This window comes from Ranitomeya imitator, chromosome 5, assembly GCF_032444005.1.
Source record: "Ranitomeya imitator isolate aRanImi1 chromosome 5, aRanImi1.pri, whole genome shotgun sequence".
NCBI classification, from domain to species: domain Eukaryota; kingdom Metazoa; phylum Chordata; class Amphibia; order Anura; family Dendrobatidae; genus Ranitomeya; species Ranitomeya imitator.
Genome location: NC_091286.1, coordinates 439,755,874 through 439,776,933, shown reverse-complemented (window position 1 = coordinate 439,776,933; position 21,060 = coordinate 439,755,874). Strand labels below are relative to the sequence as shown.

Below are 21,060 nucleotides of genomic sequence, written 5' to 3'. Positions count from 1 at the left end.
ATAACTGACATATTTTGAGAGACGGGAAGATCTGAAATAAAATCCATAGAGATATGTGTCCAAGGCCTCTTCGGGACCGGCAAGGGCAAAAGCAACCCACTGGCACGAGAACAGCAGGGCTTAGCCCGAGCACAAATCCCACAGGACTGCACAAAAGTATGCACATCCCGCGACAGAGATGGCCACCAAAAGGATCTAGCCACTAACTCTCTGGTACCAAAGATTCCAGGATGACCAGCCAACACCGAACAATGAACCTCAGAGATAACTTTATTCGTCCACCTATCAGGGACAAACAGTTTCTCCGCTGGGCAACGATCAGGTTTATTAGCCTGAAATTTTTGCAGCACCCGCCGCAAATCAGGGGAGATGGCAGACACAATTACTCCCTCTTTGAGGATACCCGCCGGCTCAGATAAACCCGGAGAGTCGGGCACAAAACTCCTAGACAGAGCATCCGCCTTCACATTTTTAGAGCCTGGAAGGTACGAAATCACAAAGTCAAAACGGGCAAAAAACAACGACTAACGAGCCTGTCTAGGATTCAACCGCTTGGCGGACTCGAGATAAGTCAAGTTCTTATGATCAGTCAAGACCACCACGCGATGCTTAGCTCCTTCAAGCCAATGACGCCACTCCTCGAATGCCCACTTCATGGCCAGCAACTCTCGATTGCCCACATCATAATTTCGCTCAGCAGGCGAAAACTTCCTGGAAAAGAAGGCGCATGGTTTCATCACCGAGCAATCAGAACTTCTCTGCGACAAAACAGCCCCTGCTCCAATCTCAGAAGCATCAACCTCGACCTGGAACGGAAGCGAAACATCTGGTTGACACAGCACAGGGGCAGAAGAAAAACGACGCTTCAACTCTTGAAAAGCTTCCACAGCAGCAGAAGACCAATTGACCACATCAGCACCCTTCTTGGTCAAATCGGTCAAAGGTTTAGCAATACTAGAAAAATTGCAGATGAAGCGACGATAAAAATTAGCAAAGCCCAGGAACTTTTGCAGACTTTTCAGAGATGTCGGCTGAGTCCAATCATGGATAGCTTGGACCTTAACAGGGTCCATCTCGATAGTAGAAGGGGAAAAGATGAACCCCAAAAATGAAACCTTCTGAACACCAAAGAGACACTTTGATCCCTTCACAAACAAAGAATTGGCACGCAGGACCTGAAACACCGTTCTGACCTGCTTCACATGAGACTCCCAATCATCCGAGAAGATCAAAATGTCATCCAAGTACACAATCAGGAATTTATCCAGGTACTCTCGGAAGATGTCATGCATAAAGGACTGAAACACTGATGGAGCATTGGCAAGTCCGAATGGCATTACTAGATACTCAAAATGGCCCTCGGGCGTATTAAATGCAGTCTTCCATTCATCGCCTCGCTTAATACGCACAAGATTATACGCACCACGAAGATCTATCTTGGTGAACCAACTAGCCCCCTTAATCCGAGCAAACAAATCAGATAACAACGGCAAGGGGTACTGAAATTTAACCGTGATCTTATTTAGAAGGCGGTAATCTATACAAGGTCTCAGTGAACCATCCTTCTTGGCTACAAAAAAGAACCCTGCTCCTAATGGCGACGATGATGGGCGAATATGCCCCTTCTCCAAGGACTCCTTCACATAACTCCGCATAGCGGCGTGCTCAGGCACAGACAAATTAAACAGTCGACCTTTTGGGAATTTACCACCAGGAATCAAATCGATAGCACAATCACAATCCCTATGCGGAGGTAGGGCATCGGACGTGGGCTCATCAAATACATCCCGGTAATCAGACAAGAACTCTGGAACCTCAGAAGGGGTGGCTGACAAAATAGTCAGAAATTGAACATCACCATGTATCCCCTTACAACCCCAGCTGGACACAGGCATGGATTTCCAGTCTAATACTGGATTATGGACTTGTAGCCATGGCAACCCCAACACGACCACATCATGCAGATTATGCAACACCAGAAAGCGAATAACCTCCTGATGTGCAGGAGCCATGCACATGGTCAGCTGGGTCCAGTACTGAGGCTTATTCTTGGCCAAAGGCGTAGCATCAATTCCTCTCAATGGAATAGGACACTGCAAGGGCTCCAAGTAAAACCCACAACGCCTAGCATAGCTCTGCCTGATCCACTGAATTAGGTTCATCGTACAGCAACCCGAGCGCCAGGAAAAACGCATCGATATTACTTAATGCAGGATCTCCTGACGCAAGAGAAAATGCCCAGTCCTGAGGATCGCCACGTAAAAAAGAAATAATGATCCTAACTTGTTGAACTGGGTCACCAGAGGAGCGAGGTTTCAAAGCCAGAAATAGTTTACAATTATTTTTGAAACTCAGAAATTTAGTTCTATCTCCAAAAAACAAATCAGGAATAGGAATTCTCGGTTCTAACATAGAATTCTGAACCACAAAGTCTTGAATATTTTGTACTCTTGCCGTGAGCTGATCCACACATGAAGACAGACCTTTAATGTCCATTGCTACACCTGTGTCCTGAACCACCCAAATGTCTAGGGGAAAAAAAGGCAAAACACAGTGCAGAGAAAAAAAAATGGTCTCAGAACTTCTTTTTTCCCTCTATTGAGAATCATTAGTACTTTGGGCCTCCAGTACTGTTATGAAAGGTAATTCAGTACCACAATGGACATGAAGGTCAGAGCACATACAGTGATCTGACAATAACCCAAAAACATAGAACAAGCTCTGAGACGTGGGAACTCTGCAGACCGCAATCCCTAATCCTCTCCAACAACACTAGAGGCAGCCGTGGATTGCGCCTAACGCTCCCTATGCAACTCGGCACAGCCTGAGAAACTAGCTAGCCTGAAGATAGAAAATAAGCCTACCTTGCCTCAGAGAAATACCCCAAAGGAAAAGGCAGCCCCCACATATAATGACTGTGAGTTAAGATGAAAAGACAAACGTAGAGATGAAATAGATTTAGCAAAGTGAGGCCCGACTTTCTGAACAGAGCGAGGATAGGAAAGGTAACTTTGCGGTCAACACAAAACCCTACAAAAACCACGCAAAGGGGGCAAAAAGACCCTCCCTACCGAACTAACGGCACGGAGGTACACCCTCTGCGTCCCAGAGCTTCCAGCAAACAAATAGACAAGCTGGACAGAAAAAATAGCAAACAAAATAGCAAAGCAGAACTTAGCTATGCAGAGCAGCAGGCCACAGGAACGATCCAGGAGGAAACAGGTCCAATACTAGAACATTGACTGGAGGCCAGGATCAAAGCCCTAGGTGGAGTTAAGTAGAGCAGCACCTAACGAGTTCACCACATCACCTGAGGAAGGAAACTCAGAAGCCGCAGTACCACTTTCCTCCACCAACGGAAGCTCACAGAGAGAATCAGCCGAAGTACCACTTGTGACCACAGGAGGGAGCTCTGCCACAGAATTCACAACAGAAGCCAATGGAAAACTCAGCAGATTTTAAACAAGGAATTCTTAACAACTTCCCTACCACAAGAAACCATAAACCTGTTTAACTCAAAAATGGCCACTCGGATACCAAGGAGGACATGTGATCAGCTAATCACCATGATGTTCTATTCCCAGAAGCACCACAGGTCCCACAAGGGTGGAGCACATTCATAACAGCAGATCAAAGAAATGTAATGTACAGCTTTCTTACATGTATTTTGCTTGACCATCTACAGTACATTGCTTAGGACTGCATTATAATGATGTACTTGGCTGCTGGTTCTGTCTATGTGCTAAGTAATGAAGATCTGTCTCTGAGTATTGGAGACATCATTGAAGCTTGTGTCCTCCCACCAGCTCAGTCAATTGCAAATTAGGAATAGAGCCTGTCGAAGGGAAAATGGTGAAAATTCAAGTTATATACCAGCCAAAGATAGTGTTATTCTATATGTACACATGTGGGACAGCTTATTTTGAAAAGTTACTTGAAAGTACAGTTATTCTTTAAAGGGGTTGTTCAGGTTTATCATGAAAGTGTGCCATATGTTTACTCCCAGCCACATTTCAACTAGAAGTGCTCAATTCACTTTTATTCAGCGTTACTGCACATGGCTAATTGGAATGTGCCATATATCATACTTACGATCATCTGACTCCTCAGTCTCATCGCCAGAGCAGTCGAGTTTCCTCTGCTGCACAGGGGGAATCTCGATCCGTGTCTGCTGCGGTCTCCCATTCTGCTTCGGCCGCAGTGGGCTCTGCTCAGCGGAGGAGTCGCTCCCAGCGTCTTGCTGGGACTGATTCTGTGCAGGAGGTTACTGCTGCCTTTTCTGGCTCTCCTGTTGTACCCTGCACTGATCTGCGGCGAGCGGGCTTCTCTGGGACTAAGTCCTTATTTGCACACACTGAGCATGCCCAGGGCAAGATCTCCCGTTGGAAATCGAGGGTCACATGCTCAGGCACTACAGCACATCCCATTGGTCCTCTTGGCAGGTCCTGAAAGGGCAAAACTTCTGTAGCTGCTTCCTGTGCTGCAACTATATAAACTGCGCATGACCGCACGGCCATGCGCTAGTATTGTCTTGATATAATGTGTGTGTGTAGATGGATGTATGTCGATGGATGAAAGCTCCTAAGTATCCCTCCCTAGTGTTGTTGACTGCTCGCGGATGATGGTAGCTATCTAGCGCACGACTAGCCATCTGTAAGTAACACACATCACAGCTTTCAGTTGCTGTGTCCGCCAGTACGGTACCGAGCGCTTCCTCTGCGCTTTCCTTACCCAAGCTTGGGTGATTAGTGGCGTCCGTCAGTGCGGCACCGCATGCACTCTCGTGCCTCTATATACTATTTAATAGTTTCCTTACACACCCAGTTGCGGTGTTGTGCCAGCAAGTGGTCTAATCGGACTTCAATCCTGAGTTGGGGTTGTGTTCACTGACTTCTTGCTCGCGCTCTATGTGCGGTACCGCGGTCCTGTGACGCAACAGGATCGCTTCCTTCACGCAGGGTGAAGTTAACCCGTGCGTGTATACTTATAGTACCGCCATATAGTCCGTCTTACTAGCAGCAGGGTTTATACCTGCACGGTGGACCTCGGACTGCAAACGCACCTAGTTTCTTATCATCTATACTTGGTGCGTTCCGCCAGTCCATAACATAATACTAGCGCCAAGGTCTGGCTAGTAATGACGGACGATCAGCGTCTACAGCGGTACATCCAGCAGCTGGAGGGAAGGTTGGCGGCTCTAGAGCGTTCAACTTCAGCTGTGGACGTTACTGCTGTCGCTGTTCAGGCTGCAAGTGTGGCTGCAGCTACCTTGTCCACTGCCGCCCCTCTACCGACGCTATCTCGCCTCCCGCTACCAGAGAAATTTTCTGGTGACAGTAAGTCCTGTAGGGGTTTCGTGAGTCAGTGCTCAATACATCTCGAGCTTCTGGCCTCTCGTTTCCCTACAGAGCGGGCTAAGGTTGGCTTTATCATATCCTTATTGTCGGACAGGGCGTTGCAGTGGGCTACGCCGCTGTGGGAGTGTGGCGATCATGTGGTGCAGAGTGCTCCGTTATTCCTGAGCACTCTGAAACAGGTTTTCTTAGGACCTCGTGTCACCCATGATACGGCGCTCCAACTGTTGGCATTGACTCAGGGCTCGTCCTTGGTCAGCCTTTTTGCCGTCCACTTCCGCACTCTAGCATCTGAGCTGGAGTAGTCGGATAAAGCCCTTATCCCTATATTTTGGAGGGGGCTGGCTGACCACGTTAAGGACGCCCTGGCCACTAGGGAGATTCCCGCCACACTGGAAGAATTAATAACAGTATCTACTCGTATTGACCTCCGTTTTCACGAGCGGAGGTTAGAGCGAGCCCAGTGTAGGCAGAGGTTTCGGCTGGCTCCCACCTTCGCCAAACCTCTGGAATCTCCAGTCCAGGCTCCTGAGTCCCATAATAATAATAATAATAATTTTATTTATATAGCGCCAACATATTCCGCAGCGCTTTACAAATTATAGAGGGGACTTGTACAGACAATAAACATTACATCATAACAGAAATACAGTTCAAAACAGATACCAGGAGGAGTGAGGGCCCTGCTCGCAAGCTTACAAACTATGGGGAAAAGGGGAGACACGAGAGGTCCCATGAACCTAAGGTAGTGTCACGAGCGGGATCTAAGTCCCAGACCGCTCATGCACTCCAGGTTTGCCATGTATGCCAACAGTCAGGACATCTTGCCACCAGATGTCATCAGCGGTCAAGGAAACGTCAGCGTCTAGTGGCAGTAGGTGGAGGTGCACTAGACACTGTGACGTTTGCCTCCAAATTGTCCTTTAAGGGGACAATTACTTTTGGCTCATCCTCCCACTCGGTAGAGCTCTGCGTGGATTCTGGGGCGGAGGGCAATTTTATGTCTTCTGCCTTCGCCCAACGGCACGCAATACCCCTGGTAATGCTACCTCAACCAGTAACGGTACGAGTGGTGAATGGGTCGACACTCCCCGCACAGATAACACATCAGACCATTCCCTTTACTCTGTCCATGTCTCCATCCCATCAGGAGATTATATCTCTGCTCATCATTCCTGAGGGTATTGATGAGGTCCTGTTGGGGATACCTTGGTTACGGTACCACTCTCCTCACATCGAGTGGTCCTCAGGCAGAATTCTGGGATGGGGTGAATCATGTGGGGGTAGGTGTCACCGAGAGTGCGTTCAGGTTGCTACTACTGAGGTACCCGCAGATCTATCCTCTCTCCCCAAGCAATATTGGTCTTACGCAGACGTGTTCTCCAAAAAGGCGGCGGAGACCCTTCTGCCCCATCGCCCCTATGACTGTCCTATCAATCTCTTGCCTGGTGCGGAGCCTCCCCGGGGTCGAGTTTATCCATTATCTCTCCCGGAGACGGAGGCCATGTCTCAGTACATTCAAGAGAATCTGGCAAGAGGGTTTATCAGGAAGTCAGTGTCACCTGCTGGGGCAGGGTTCTTCTTCGTGCAGAAGAAGAATGGGGAACTACGTCCATGCATAGACTACAGGGGTCTTAACGCTATCACCGTTAAGAACAAGTATCCTTTTCCCTTGATATCCGAGCTCTTCGATAGGCTTCGGGGAGCTAGAGTGTTTACTAAATTAGATCTGCGGGGTGCTTACAACCTGATTCGCATCCGTGAGGGGGACGAATGGAAAACGGCGTTTAACACCAGAGATGGGCACTATGAGTATCTGGTGATGCCCTTCGGGCTCTGTAATGCCCCAGCCGTTTTTCAAGACTTTGTCAACGACATCTTCCGGGATATGCTTTCCACCTCAGTTGTAGTCTATCTGGATGATATTCTCATCTTTTCTCCAGATATTGACTCCCACCGGAGAGATGTTGGCAGAGTCTTCGACCTCCTACGGGCAAACTCTCTTTACGCTAAGTTGGAGAAGTGTATGTTTGAGCAGGAGTCTTTACCGTTCCTGGGCTATATCATCTCCGCCCATGGATTGGCTATGGATCCTGCTAAACTACAGGCTGTGATGGACTGGCAAGAGCCCCATTCTCTTAAAGCGGTGCAGCGCTTTATGGGGTTCATTAACTATTACCGCCAGTTCATTCCCCACTTCTCAACTCTGGTAGCTCCTTTGGTAGCCCTCACCAAGAAGGGAGCGAATCCTAAACTGTGGTCGGAAGAGGTCTCCAAGGCCTTCACTTCTATTAAGTCCCACTTTGCTAGCGCTCCCATCTTACATCGTCCCGATGTGGATAAGCCATTCCTAATGGAGGTGGATGCCTCATCCGTTGGTGCTGGAGCAGTCCTCTATCAAAAGGATGCTCAAGGTCGGAAGCATCCATGCTTCTTCTTCTCTAAGACCTTCTCTCCAGCGGAGAGAAACTACTCCATCGGGGATAGGGAGCTGCTAGCAATGAAGTTGGCCTTTTCAGAGTGGAGACATCTTCTGGAAGGTGCGCGGTTTCCCTTCCAGGTTTACACGGACCACAAAAATTTGGTCTACTTACAAACAGCCCAGCGGCTAAATTCTCGCCAAGCCATTTGGTCCTTGTTCTTTTCCCAGTTCCACTTTTCTCTTCATTTTCTCGCCGGGGAGAAGAATATTCGTGCTGACGCTCTCTCTCGCTCCCTTATGTCAACTGAAGAGGAGGAAGAGGAGCCTCGGCTTATTGTCCCTTCTGAGAGCCTGAGAACCGTAGCGCCGGTTTCGCTGGAGTCTGTGCCTCCGGGCAAGACTTTTGTGCCCATTAATTTGCGACCGGAGGTTCTCTCTTGGGCTCATTCGTCCAGGGTGGGTGGACACTTTGGGACAAAGAGGACATCTGAGCTACTGGCGAGGACATACTGGTGGCCGCATATGGTCCGGGATATCAGGGATTATATTCTGGCGTGTGTCTCCTGCGCCAAAAATAAATCTCCGCGTCAAAGGCCAGCTGGGTTGCTCTATCCCTTGCCGGTGGCAGATAGGCCCTGGGAGATGGTCGGGATGGACTTTGTCGTGGGTTTACCCAAATCTTGCGGCTGTACCATCATTTGGGTCATCACCGATCATTTCTCAAAAATGGTGCATTTGGTGCCGCTACCACGGTTACCTTCTGCATGGGCCTTGGCAGCGTTGTTCATTAAGCACATCTTCCGCCTACATGGTATGCCTGACAAAATTGTCAGTGACCGGGGTCCCCAGTTTGCGTCTCGGTTCTGGAGAGAGCTGTGTCGTCTTCTCAGTATTGAGTTGAATCTCTCTTCCGCTTATCATCCCGAGACGAATGGGTTGGTAGAGAGGGCCAACCAGACCTTGGTCACATACCTGCGACATTTTGTTTCAGCCAGGCAGGATGACTTGGCATCCTTGCTATCATGGGCAGAGTTTGCGCTGAACAACGCCGTTGCCGACTCCACTGGACAAACCCCATTCCTCCTCAACTATGGTCAGCATCCACGGGTACCTGTGCCTATGCCCGTGTCTTCCGCAGACTCCAGGGTGGCAGACTGGGCTGTGGAGGCACGGGATATTTGGGACCGCACTCAGGATGCCATTCGGGCCTCTAAGGAGAGAATGAGGTCCTCCGCCGATGCTCATCGGCGCCACGCTCCGACCTTTGCTCCTGGCGACTTAGTGTGGCTCTCCGCCCGTAACATCAGGCTGCGTGTTGAGTCCACTAAGTTTGCTCCTCGCTACTTGGGTCCCTTCAAGGTCCTCGAACAGGTTAATCCTGTGGTCTACCGTCTGGCCCTTCCTCCACGCCTTGGTATCACCGACACCTTTCATGTGTCCCTTCTTAAGCCCGTACACATGTCCCGGTTTTCTGAGTCATCTGCCGAGACATCGGGTTCGTCTACGGACGATTACGAGGTGAACGCTATCTTGGGGTGCAAGGTGGTACGTGGCAAAAAATTTTTTTTGGTGGACTGGAAGGGTTACGGTCCTGAGGATAGGTCCTGGGAGCCTGCTGAGCACATTCGGGCTCCGCAGCTTATTGCTGCCTTCGAGCGTAGCGAGGCCCAAGGAGGGGGGCCCTAGGAGGGGGGGTAATGTTAGGAGTCGAGTTTCCTCTGCTGCACAGGGGGAATCTCGATCCATGTCTGCTGCGGTCTCCCATTCTGCTTCGGCCGCAGTGGGCTCTGCTCAGCGGAGGAGTCGCTCCCAGCGTCTTGCTGGGACTGATTCTGTGCAGGAGGTTACTGCTGCCTTTTCTGGCTCTCCTGTTGTACCCTGCACTGATCTGCGGCGAGCGGGCTTCTCTGGGACTAAGTCCTTATTTGCACACACTGAGCATGCCCAGGGCAAGATCTCCCATTGGAGATCGAGGGTCACATGCTCAGGCACTACAGCACATCCCATTGGTCCTCTTGGCAGGTCCTGAAAGGGCAAAACTTCTGTAGCTGCTTCCTGTGCTGCAACTATATAAACTGCGCATGACCGCACGGCCATGCGCTAGTATTGTCTTGATATAATGTGTGTGTGTAGATGGATGTATGTCGATGGATGAAAGCTCCTAAGTATCCCTCCCTAGTGTTGTTGACTGCTCGCGGATGATGGTAGCTATCTAGCGCCCGACTAGCCATCTGCACGTAACACACATCACAGCGTCCAGTTGCTGTGTCCGCCAGTACGGTGCCGAGTGCTTCCTCTGCGCTTTCCTTACCCAAGCTTGGGTGATTAGTGGCGTCCGTCAGTGCGGCACCGCATGCACTCTCGTGCCTCTATATACTATTTAATAGTTTCCTTACACACCCAGTTGCGGTGTTGTGCCAGCAAGTGGTCTAATCGGACTTCAATCCTGAGTTGGGGTTGTGTTCGCTGACTTCTTGCTCGCACCTAGTTTCTTATCATCTATACTTGGTGCGTTCCGCCAGTCCATAACAGTCTGGGAGGATTCAGAAGTCCACAGTTGTATAGAGTCAGTAAACACTTTCCTGAAAAGTCTGGACAAGCCCACCAAGTAAATGAATTATTATAAAGCCAAAAAAAGAAAAACGGCTAACAAAAGCCGCAGCCAGCTCACCAACCAGACCATCAGATGTGGAGCACGAAATTAAGTCCTGACCCGGGACTCCAAGCAGCAGCAGATCCAACCATGTATATACTCCAGCTCCAGATGAATGGTAAAAAACTTTTTCTTTATTGATCCAACGTAATAAAAACAGGATAATCCTTACAGATGGCAGACAGGATAAGTGATTGCGCAGAGAACGGCTACGCGTTTTGACCACAACGGGTCTTACTCATGCCTAGATAATCTCAGAAATGGTAGCTATATATATAGCACCATAGAACCTATCACAAGCATTTCATCCGTCACATGACTAAATACACAGGTCCTGGAAGTGCAATAAAGACAAATGCAGATAGTATGGTAGCTATATATATAGCACCCCAGAACCTATCACAAGCATTTCATCCGTCACATGACTAAATACACAGGTCCTGGAAGTGCATAAAAGACAATTATTCATTATTCATCTGGAGCTGGAGTATATACATGGTTGGATCTGCTAAATGAATTATTAGCTATGTTGGTTCTTGCTGTCACATTACGTAGATGTTTATTGAGCTGTAATAAATATAGAGGCATTTATTGATAACTACAAGAGAATTAATGGGTGATGTATCAGTGCAACAATTTCAGGTTAAGAATAATTAAGAATAATTAAGATGCCCTCAATACTTACTATCACAAACAGCATGTGAGAGAAATAAGGCACTGCCTAAATATTCTGCATTATTCAACTTTCTCAGTTAAACATTGTTGTATTTTTTCAGGCCTTAAAGGTGGCTCATGCTGGAATCTCTTTATCAGAACTGGAGGCCTCTGTAGCCTCGCCATTTACTTCAAAAATCCCCAATATTGAATGTGTGCCAAAACTGATCAAGTGAGTTTTACTAAAGTGAAGGCTTCTAATAACTATAGAAAGTACGATTTTAACAAGGATCATCCCAAATTTTCTGTATTGAGTTTGCTGCCACTGTTTTGTGCAACTAAAAAATGTAAACAATAGGCATTCACTTTAACAGACTAAACACAGATACAGTTTTAGGTAAGCCAGTTCATATGTTTTCAAATCTCATAGAAATTATTTTTTTTATCTTACTACTACTTTAGTGTGCAAACTTTAGTCATTTTTTAATTGAATCACAATGCAATGATTTTTTTTCTCACCGAGACATAGTGTCATGTTTTTTTTAAAGAGCATACTCATAGCATTCATGTTATTATGAGTCACAAAGATAGCACAAGTAGATCATATACGGTATAAATTAGCAACTATTGTCTACAATACGCATTTCATTCCGGCAAAACACCACTAGTTATCTTCAAGATAAAAATGTTTATTGCCATCAAGATAAAAGTATGGCAGTTAATTAATTGGTAAATAAAAACTAATAAATTATGTCACTTATTTCTATTTAGTTTGGTATTTATTTTTCTTTTCAGAGAAGGAAGAAACTGCCTTGTAACATCATTCTGCATGATCAAGTATATAGCAATATATGCTTTGATTGTATTAATATGTATGCTGATTCTGTTTTGGGTATGTGATCATATATTTTAATATGTTAAATTGATGATATCTTTATTAGTTGTACATTAACATAACCCTTTCCAAATTTGCCTTTAACCACTTAATCCCCATGGGTGGTTTGCACGTTAATGACAAGGCCAATTTTTACAAGTCTGACCACTGTCCCTTTATGAGTTAATAACTCTGGAATGCTTCCATGGATCCCGGTGATTCTGACACTGTTTTCTCGTGACATATTTTACTTCACAATATTGTTAAAATTTCTTTGATATGACTTGTGTTTATTTGTGAAAAAAAAATGAAATTTGGCGAAAATTTAGAAAATTTTGCAATTTTCCAACTTTGAATTTTCATGCCCTTAAATCACAAATATATGTGATATATGACAAAATACTTAATAAGTAACACTTCCCACATATCTACTTAACATCAGCACAATTTTGGAACCAAAATATTTTCTTGTTAGGAAGTTATAAGGGTTAAAAGTTGACCAGCGATTTCTCATTTTCACAACACCATTTTTTTTTTAGGGACCACATCACATTTGAAGTCACTTTTAGGGGTCTATATGATAGAAAATACCCAAAAATGACACCATTCTAAAAACTTCACCCCTCAAGGTGCTCAAACACACATTCAAGTAGTTGATTAACTCTTCAGATGCTTCACAGGAATTTTTGGAATGTTTAAAAAAAAAATGAACATTTAACTTTTTTTCACAAAAATTGTACTTCAGATCCAATTTTTTTTATTTTGCCAAGGGTAACAGGAGAAATTGAACCCCAAAAGATGTTGTCCAATTTGTCGTGAGTACGCTTCTACCCCATATGTGGGGAGGAAACCACTGTTTGGGCGCATGGCAGAGCTCAGAAGGGACGGAGCGTCATTTGACTTTTTCAAACTAAAATTAGCTGGAATTCAGATCGGACGCCATGTCGCATTTGGCGAGCCCCTGATGTGCCTAAACAGTGGAAAACCCACAAAAGTGATACTATTTTGGAAAGTAGACCCCCTATGGAACTTATATAGATGTGTGGTGAGCACTTTGAACCCCCAAGTGCTTCACAGAAATTTATAATGTAGAGCCATAAAAATAAAATAAAAAATCATATTTTTTCACAAAAATGATTTTATCACCCTCAATTTTTTATTTTTACAAGGGTAACAGGAGAAATTGGACCCCAAGGTTGTTGTCCAATTTGTCCTGAGTACGCTGATACCCTATATGTGGGGGTAAATCATTGTTTGGGCGCACAGCAGAGCTCGGAAGGGAAGGAGTTCCATTTTACTTTTTCAAAGCAGAATTGGCTGGAACTGAGAGCCCCTTGATGTGCCTAAACAGTGGAAGCCCCCCAATTTTAAATTCAACCCTAACCCCAACACACCCCTAACCCTAATCTCAGCCCTAACCATAGCCCTAAACACAAACCTAACTCTAACACTCCCCTAACCGTAATCCCAACACTAAGCCTAATCCAAACCCTAACCCTAACTTTAGCCACAACCCTAACCCTAACTTTAGCCCCAACCCTAAACCTAACTTTAGCCCCAACCCTAAACATAATTTTAGCCCCAACCCTAACTTTAGCCCCAATCTAACCCTAACTTTAGCTCCAACCCTAACCCTAACTTTAGCCCCAACCCTAACCCTTACTCTTATGGGAAAATGGCAATAAATACATTTGTTTCATTTTAATAACAATAATAAGAATTTGTAACATATTCTGCAGCACTTTACATGATAGAGGGGACTTGTAAAGACAATAGACATTACACCATAACAATACAACACAAATCAAAAAACAGATACCAGGAGGAATGCGGGCCCTGCTCGCAAGCTTACAAACTAGGAGGTAAAAGGAGAGACACGCGAGGTGGATGGTAACAGAACATGATGCGGGGAACCTGCTTATGGTTTAAGTTTTTTGAATGGGCCACACAGGGATAGTTAGGTTAATGCATTGAGATGGTAGGCCAGTCTGAACAAATATGTTTTTAGGGAACGCTTAAAACTGTGGGGATTGGGGATTAATCGTATTAACCTGGGTAGAGCATTCCAAAGAATTGTTGCAGCAAGTGAAAAGTCTTGGAGATGAGATTGGGAGGTTCTGATTATTGAGGATGCTAACCTCAGGTCATTAGAAAATTGAAAAATTTTCTGGTGATAGTAGTAAATCTTGTTGGAGTTTCGTGACCCAGTGCTCTATACACCTCGAGCTCCTGGCCGCACATTTCCCCACAGAGCGGGCAAAGGTGGGATTTATTTTGTCTCTCCTGTCAGACAGGGCGTTGGAATGGGCTATGCCCCTGTGGGAGCGTGGCGATCATGTGGTGCAGAGTGCTCCGCTGCTCCTCAGCACTCTGAAACAGGTCTTTTTAGGACCTCGAGTCACCCATGATACGGTGCTCCAACTGTTGGCATTGACTTAGGGCTCGTCCTTGGTCAGCCATTTTGCCATCCACTTCCGCACCTTAGCATCTGAGCTGGAGTGGTTGGATAAAGCCCTTATCCCTATATTTTGGAGGGGGTTGGCTGACCAGATGAAGGACACTCTGGCCTCTAGGGAGATTCCCGCCACACTGGAGGAGTTAATAATTGTGTCTACTCGTATTGATCTCCGTTTTCACGAACGGAGGTTAGAGCGGGTCCAGTGTAGGCAGAGGTTTCGGCTGGCTCCCACCTTCGCCAAACTTTTGAAATTTCCGGTCCTGGTCTCTGACTCACATGAGGCCATACAAGTGTCACTAGCGGGATCTAAGTCCAGTACCACTCGTGCACTCAAGGTCTCTTATGTTTGCCAGCAGTCAGGACATCTTGCCACCAGATGTTCCTAGCGGTCAAGGAAACGTCAGCGTCTAGTGGTAGTAGGTGGAGGTACACTAGACACAGCGACGTTTGCCTCTAAATTGTCCTTTAAGGGGACAATTACAATAGGCTCATTCACTTACTCGATAGAGCTCTGCGTGGATTTAGGGGCGGAGGGCAATTTTATGTCTTTTGCCTTCGACCAATGTCACGCAATAGCCCTGGTAATGGTAGCTTAACCAGTAACTGTACGAGGGGTGAATGGGTCGACACTAGTGTTGAGCGATACCTTCCGATATCGGAAAGTATCGGTATCGGATTGGATCGGCCGATATTCAAAAAATATCGGATATCGCCGATACCGATACCCAATCCCAATGCAAGTCAATGGGACCAAAATATCGGAATTAAAATAAACCCTTTCTTTCCTTGTAGGTTCATTCTACATGAAGGAAAACAACTAAGAATAATGCAGGATGTATTTGGGGAGGTGGCGGAGACATTAAAGTCATAGAGGCGTAGCCCAATCAAATAGAATAGCATTATATATATATATTTTTTTTAAGACGTTAGGATTGACAAAGATATTGACTATGTAATTTTTTTTTTTCAAATATTGATGTTTCACTATTCCACGCCCTTCCCCTTTTTTTTTTTTTTACTTTTCCCACACTATCATCAGCATCTTTGACATCAACTTCTTCACCTTATTCATCTTCTTCTAAATCTTCTATCTATTTTTTTTTTTTTATTACATTCTTCATATTCATTTTATCCAACTATTATTATTCTTCCTATTCTACTTGTTCATCATATTCACATTTGTGACAGGTATTTCCGTAGTTGTTATCTATAAAAGTTTGAAGATTACACCTTCCGTTCTGCCAGTCACAAAAGTTACATTTGTCCGCGTTCAGTTTGGCCTGCAGCATCAGGCTTTATCCAGGGGCACCACGAGGAGGAACGGACTCACCCCCATACACTGCTTAGTCTTCTTCTGCATATAATTTAGATAATATCTTTTGCTCTGATATTAAGTGTTATGCTTAATGTTCTTCTGCTCTTTGTTCTGCAGCCTCTTGTTCTTCTGCTTCTCGGTCTTCCATGTCGTCGTCTCCAGGGTTGTTGTCTCCAGGGTCGTCGTCTCCGCCGTCGTTGTCTCCGCCGTCGTCGTCTCCGCCGTCGTCGTCGTCGTCATCGGGGTGGTCTTCAGGGTCGTCATCTCCAGGGTCGTCGTCATCTCAATGGTTGTCGTCGTCATCTTAGGGGTGGTCTTCCGGGTCGTCGTCTTTAGGGTCTTCAACTTGGAAATGTAGCAGAAGGTACAAGAAGGCTGAGAAAATGCCGAGAACCAGCTGATGGAACTGGAACTCGGATGGCTACCCGAAGGTCCAAGAGCCAATGGAACTACCGAGGACCAGCTGACGTTACTGGAACCCGGTTACTAAGCAGGAGGTACCCGTGCTAAAAAGCACTACCAAGGACCGCCTGACGTTGGCGGAACTCGGATACCCAGAAGGAGGCACCTAAGCCAAAGGCTCTGCCCGGAACCAGCTGACGTTACTGGAACCAGGATGGGGAGCAGAAGGTACAAGAGCAAAAGACACTGCCGAGAACCAGCTGACGGTACTGGAACTCGGATGGGTAGCCGAAGGTCCAAGAGCCAATGGAACTACCGAGGACCAGCTGACGTTACTGGAACCCGGTTACTAAGCAGGAGGTACCCGTGCCTGAAAGCACTACCAAGGACCACCTGACGTTGGTGGAACTCGGATACCCAGAAGGAGGCACCTAAGCCAAAGGCTCTGCCGGGAACCAGCTGACGGTACTGGAACCAGGATGGGGAGCAGAAGGTACAAGAGCAAAAGACACTGCCGAGAACCAGCTGATGGTACTGGAACCCGGATGCGTTGGCCAACTGTGCAAGAGCCAATGGCGCGACCGGGGACCAGCTGACGGTGCTGGAACCCGGTTACAAAGCTGTAGGTACCCGCGCTTAAAAGCACTACCAAGGACCGCCTGGCGTTGGCGGAACTTGGATACCCAGAAGGAGGCACCTAAGCCAAAGGCTCTGCCCGGAACCAGCTGACGTTACTGGAACCAGGATGGGGAGCAGAAGGTCCACAGGAGAGGAGAGAACAGCTAGGCCGCGAGGCAGCCGCAGTTACCAAACCCCAACAGTCCTACAGGGGGAGCTTGGCCTACTGGCACTACAGAACCAGCCTTGACTACCAATTCATGCAGCCCACATAAGAAGCTCCTAAACTGGAGGCACCCTGGAGTTGGCTAACCCGACCGCTACACGACGCGGCAACGCATAGGTGTCTCAGTGAGTTTGACAGTCCCCGGAAACAGCTGACGGTGCTGGAACCAGGCTGGGCACGAGGGAGTACCCGTGACAAAAACACTGCCGAGAACCAGCTGGCGGTGCTGGAACCCGGATGCGTTGCCCCAGTGTGCAAGAGCCAATTGCACCGAGGACCAGCTGACGGTGCTGGAACCCGGTTACAAAGCTGTAGGTACCCGCGCTTAAAAGCACTACCAAGGACCGCCTGGCGTTGGCGGAACTTGGATACACAGAAGGAGGCACCTAAGCCAAAGGCTCTGCCCGGAACCAGCTGACGTTACTGGAACCAGGATGGGGAGCAGAAGGTCCACAGGAGAGGAGAGAACAGCTAGGCCGCGAGGCAGCCGCAGTTACCAAACCCCAACAGTCCTACAGGGGGAGCTTGGCCTACTGGCACTACAGAACCAGCCTTGACTACCAATTCATGCAGCCCACATAGGAAGCTCCTAAACTGGAGGCACCCTGGAGTTGGCTAACCCGACCGCTACACGACGGGGCAACGCATAGGTGTCTCAGTGAGTTTGACAGTACCCGGAAACAGCTGACGGTGCTGGAACCAGGCTGGGCACGAGGGAGTACCCGTGACAAAAACACTGCCGAGAACCAGCTGGCGGTGCTGGAACCCGGATGCGTTGCCCCAGTGTGCAAGAGCCAATGGCACCGAGGACCAGCTGACGGTGCTGGAACCCGGTTACAAAGCTGTAGGTACCCGCGCTTAAAAGCACTACCAAGGACCGCCTGGCGTTGGCGGAACTTGGATACCCAGAAGGAGGCACCTAAGCCAAAGGCTCTGCCCGGAACCAGCTGACGTTACTGGAACCAGGATGGGGAGCAGAAGGTCCACAGGAGAGGAGAGAACAGCTAGGCCGCGAGGCAGCCGCAGTTACCAAACCCCAACAGTCCTACAGGGGGAGCTTGGCCTACTGGCACTACAGAACCAGCCTTGACTACCAATTCATGCAGCCCACATAGGAAGCTCCTAAACTGGAGGCACCCTGAAGTTGGCTAACCCGACCGCTACACGACGGGGCAACGCATAGGTGTCTCAGTGAGTTTGACAGTACCCGGAAACAGCTGACGGTGCTGGAACCAGGCTGGGCACGAGGGAGTACCCGTGACAAAAACACTGCCGAGAACCAGCTGGCGGTGCTGGAACCCGGATGCGTTGCCCCAGTGTGCAAGAACCAATGGAACCGAGGACCAGCTGACGGTGCTGGAACCCGGTTACTAAACTGTAGGTGCCCGCGCTTAAAAGCACTACCAAGGACCGCCTGGCGTTGGCGGAACTCGGATACCCAGGAGGAGGCACCTAAGCCAAAGGCTCTGCCTGAAACCAGCTGACGGTGCTGGAACCAGGTGGTGGACTCGAAGGTCCACAGGAGAGAACAGCTAGGCCGCGAGGCAGCCTCAGTTACCGAACCCCAACAGTCCTACAGGGGGAGCTTGGCCTACTGGCACTACAGAACCAGCCTTGACCACCAGGGGTGGATTAAGGGTAGCCAGGGCCCCGGGCTGTTCACACACTGTGGCCCCCCCCCCATCATGTGACGGGGGTCATGTGACGGGGGTCATGTGACGGGGGTCATGTGATACCCGTACCAGATTATTCCAGAAAAATGGCCGGGCCCTACTCTATTGTAACCTATTAAATATTTGTTAAAATCTGCAATACAATTTAGGTACCGTATATATACTCGAGTATAAGCCGACCCGAGTATAAGCCGACCCCCCTAATTTTGCCACAAAAAACTGGGAAAACTTATTGACTCGAGTATAAGCCTAGGGTGGAAATGCAGCATTTACCGGTGAATTTCAAAAATAAAAATAGATCATTATTTCCCCATAGCTGTGCCATATAGTGCTCTACACCATTCATATTTCCCCATAGCTGTGCCCCATATAGTGCTCTGCACCGTTCACTGTGCCCCCTAGCTGTGCCATATACAGTGCTCTGCACCGTTCACTGTGCCCCATAGCTGTGCCATATACGGTGCTCTGCACCGTTCATTGTGCCCCCTAGCTGTGCCATATACGGTGCTCTGCACCGTTCACTGTGCCCCCTAGCTGTGCCATATACGGTGCTCTGCACCGTTCATTGTGCCCCCTAGCTGTGCCTTATACGGTGCTCTGCACCGTTCATTGTGCCCCCTAGCTGTGCCTTATACGGTGCTCTGCACCGTTCATTGTGCCCCCTAGCTGTGCCTTATACGGTGCTCTGCACCGTTCATTGTGCCCCCTAGCTGTGCCTTATACGGTGCTCTGCACCGTTCATTGTGCCCCCTAGCTGTGCCTTATACGGTGCTCTGCACCGTTCACTGTGCCCCATAGATGCTCCACATTAATCTGTGCTGCCGCTGCTACTGCCGCAATAAAAAAAAAAAACACATACTCACCTCCCTTGATTGCAGCTCCCAGCGTCTCGTTCCGGCGCCTCCATCTTCCCGGCGTCTCTGCTCTGACTGATCAGGCAGAGGGCGCCGCGCACACTATATGCATCATCGCGCCCTCTGCCTGATCAGTCAGAGAGCGCAGACGCCGGGAAGATGGAGGCGCCGGCCGGGAAGATGGAGCGACGCCCGGCGGCTGGAACGCGGACAGGTGAATATAATATACTCACCTAGTCCTGGCGATCCTCGCGCTGTCCCCTCCTGTCTTCGGCGCTGCAGCTTCTTTCTCTATCAGCGGTCACCGGCACCGCTGATTAGAGAAATGAATAAGCGGCTCCGCCCCTATGGGAGGTGGAGCCGCTTATTCATTTCTGTAATGAGCGGTCCCACGTGACCGCTGAAGAGAGGAAGAAGCTGCAGCGCCGAAGCCCGTGGGACGGCAGGGACAGCGCGAGGATCGCTGGGACTAGGTAAGTATACCCCAGCGCCCTCAGCCCCTCACCTGCCGACCCCACCGCTACCGTGACTCGAGTATAAGCCGAGGGGGGCACTTTCAGCCCTAAAATTTGGGCTGAAAATCTCGGCTTATACTCGAGTATATACGGTATATCTTGACCAATAATATCACATACAAGGAACAAATACCACCGTACCATGACCAGACCACAAATTACAACCACAGTGATCGAATAATATCACATACAAGGAACAAATATCACCGCACTATGACCAGACCACAAATTACAACCACAGTGATCGAATAATATCACATACAAGGAACAAATACCACCGCACCATGTCAAGACCACATATTACCACTTGGTGACCAAATAGCACATACAAGGGACAAATACCACAACACCATTTCCAGACCACATATTACCACCACATAGTGACTGAATACTACAATACTGATCAGTAAAAAAAAACAAAAAAAACACAATACTATCACCATTAGTGCCAGTATTCACAGGAGATCTGTACTTAGTATGCAGTGTCTGTGTAGAGGTAATACAGTGATCACTGGTGACATTGTACACAGGAGCTCTGTATATAGTATACAGTGTATAGTGTCAGTGTATAGGTAACACTGACTCACCAGTGACGTCTCTAGGTGAAGTCCTTCATCTTTCATCCAGCACAGACCGCCATCATTTCTCCCAGCCAGGACTCGTTTCTGAAGGAAATAACACAGTTATCTCGAGCTCCGCTTGTAGAACACATTACTTAATTTTTCACAACTTCTACATTACACCACATGAAGAGAAAAAGGCGATATAGTGTCACTCTGCACAGTAACAGGACCGCCCCCCCATTTAAAACAGTATACTCAAAAAATAAAATAAATACATCACTGCAGTAATAATATCCCTTAATTAGCCCCTATGGTAATACTATTCCCCACCCCATGTATTTCATTCCTCGCTCCAGCCATATGTTCTCCCATCCTGCACTCATGAGTATCCATCCTGCCCCATATGATCTCCCCATCCTGCCCCATCTGTCTCCATCGTATCCATCCTGCCCCATGATCCAATCCTGCATTGCCCCAGT

The 21,060-nt window shown here is 47.9% G+C and overlaps 1 protein-coding gene across 2 annotated transcripts in view; it reads left to right on the top strand.

Moving 5' to 3' along the window:
- LOC138638122 (probable cation-transporting ATPase 13A4) overlaps positions 1-21,060 on the top strand; it is a 492,614-nt gene that overhangs the window by 355,503 nt on the left and 116,051 nt on the right. For both annotated transcript variants that reach the window (XM_069727146.1, XM_069727145.1), the window contains exons 23-24: positions 11,206-11,315; positions 11,879-11,975. In XM_069727146.1, the coding sequence (XP_069583247.1) occupies positions 11,206-11,315; positions 11,879-11,975 (207 nt within the window). The remainder of the gene's footprint in view (positions 1-11,205; positions 11,316-11,878; positions 11,976-21,060) is intronic.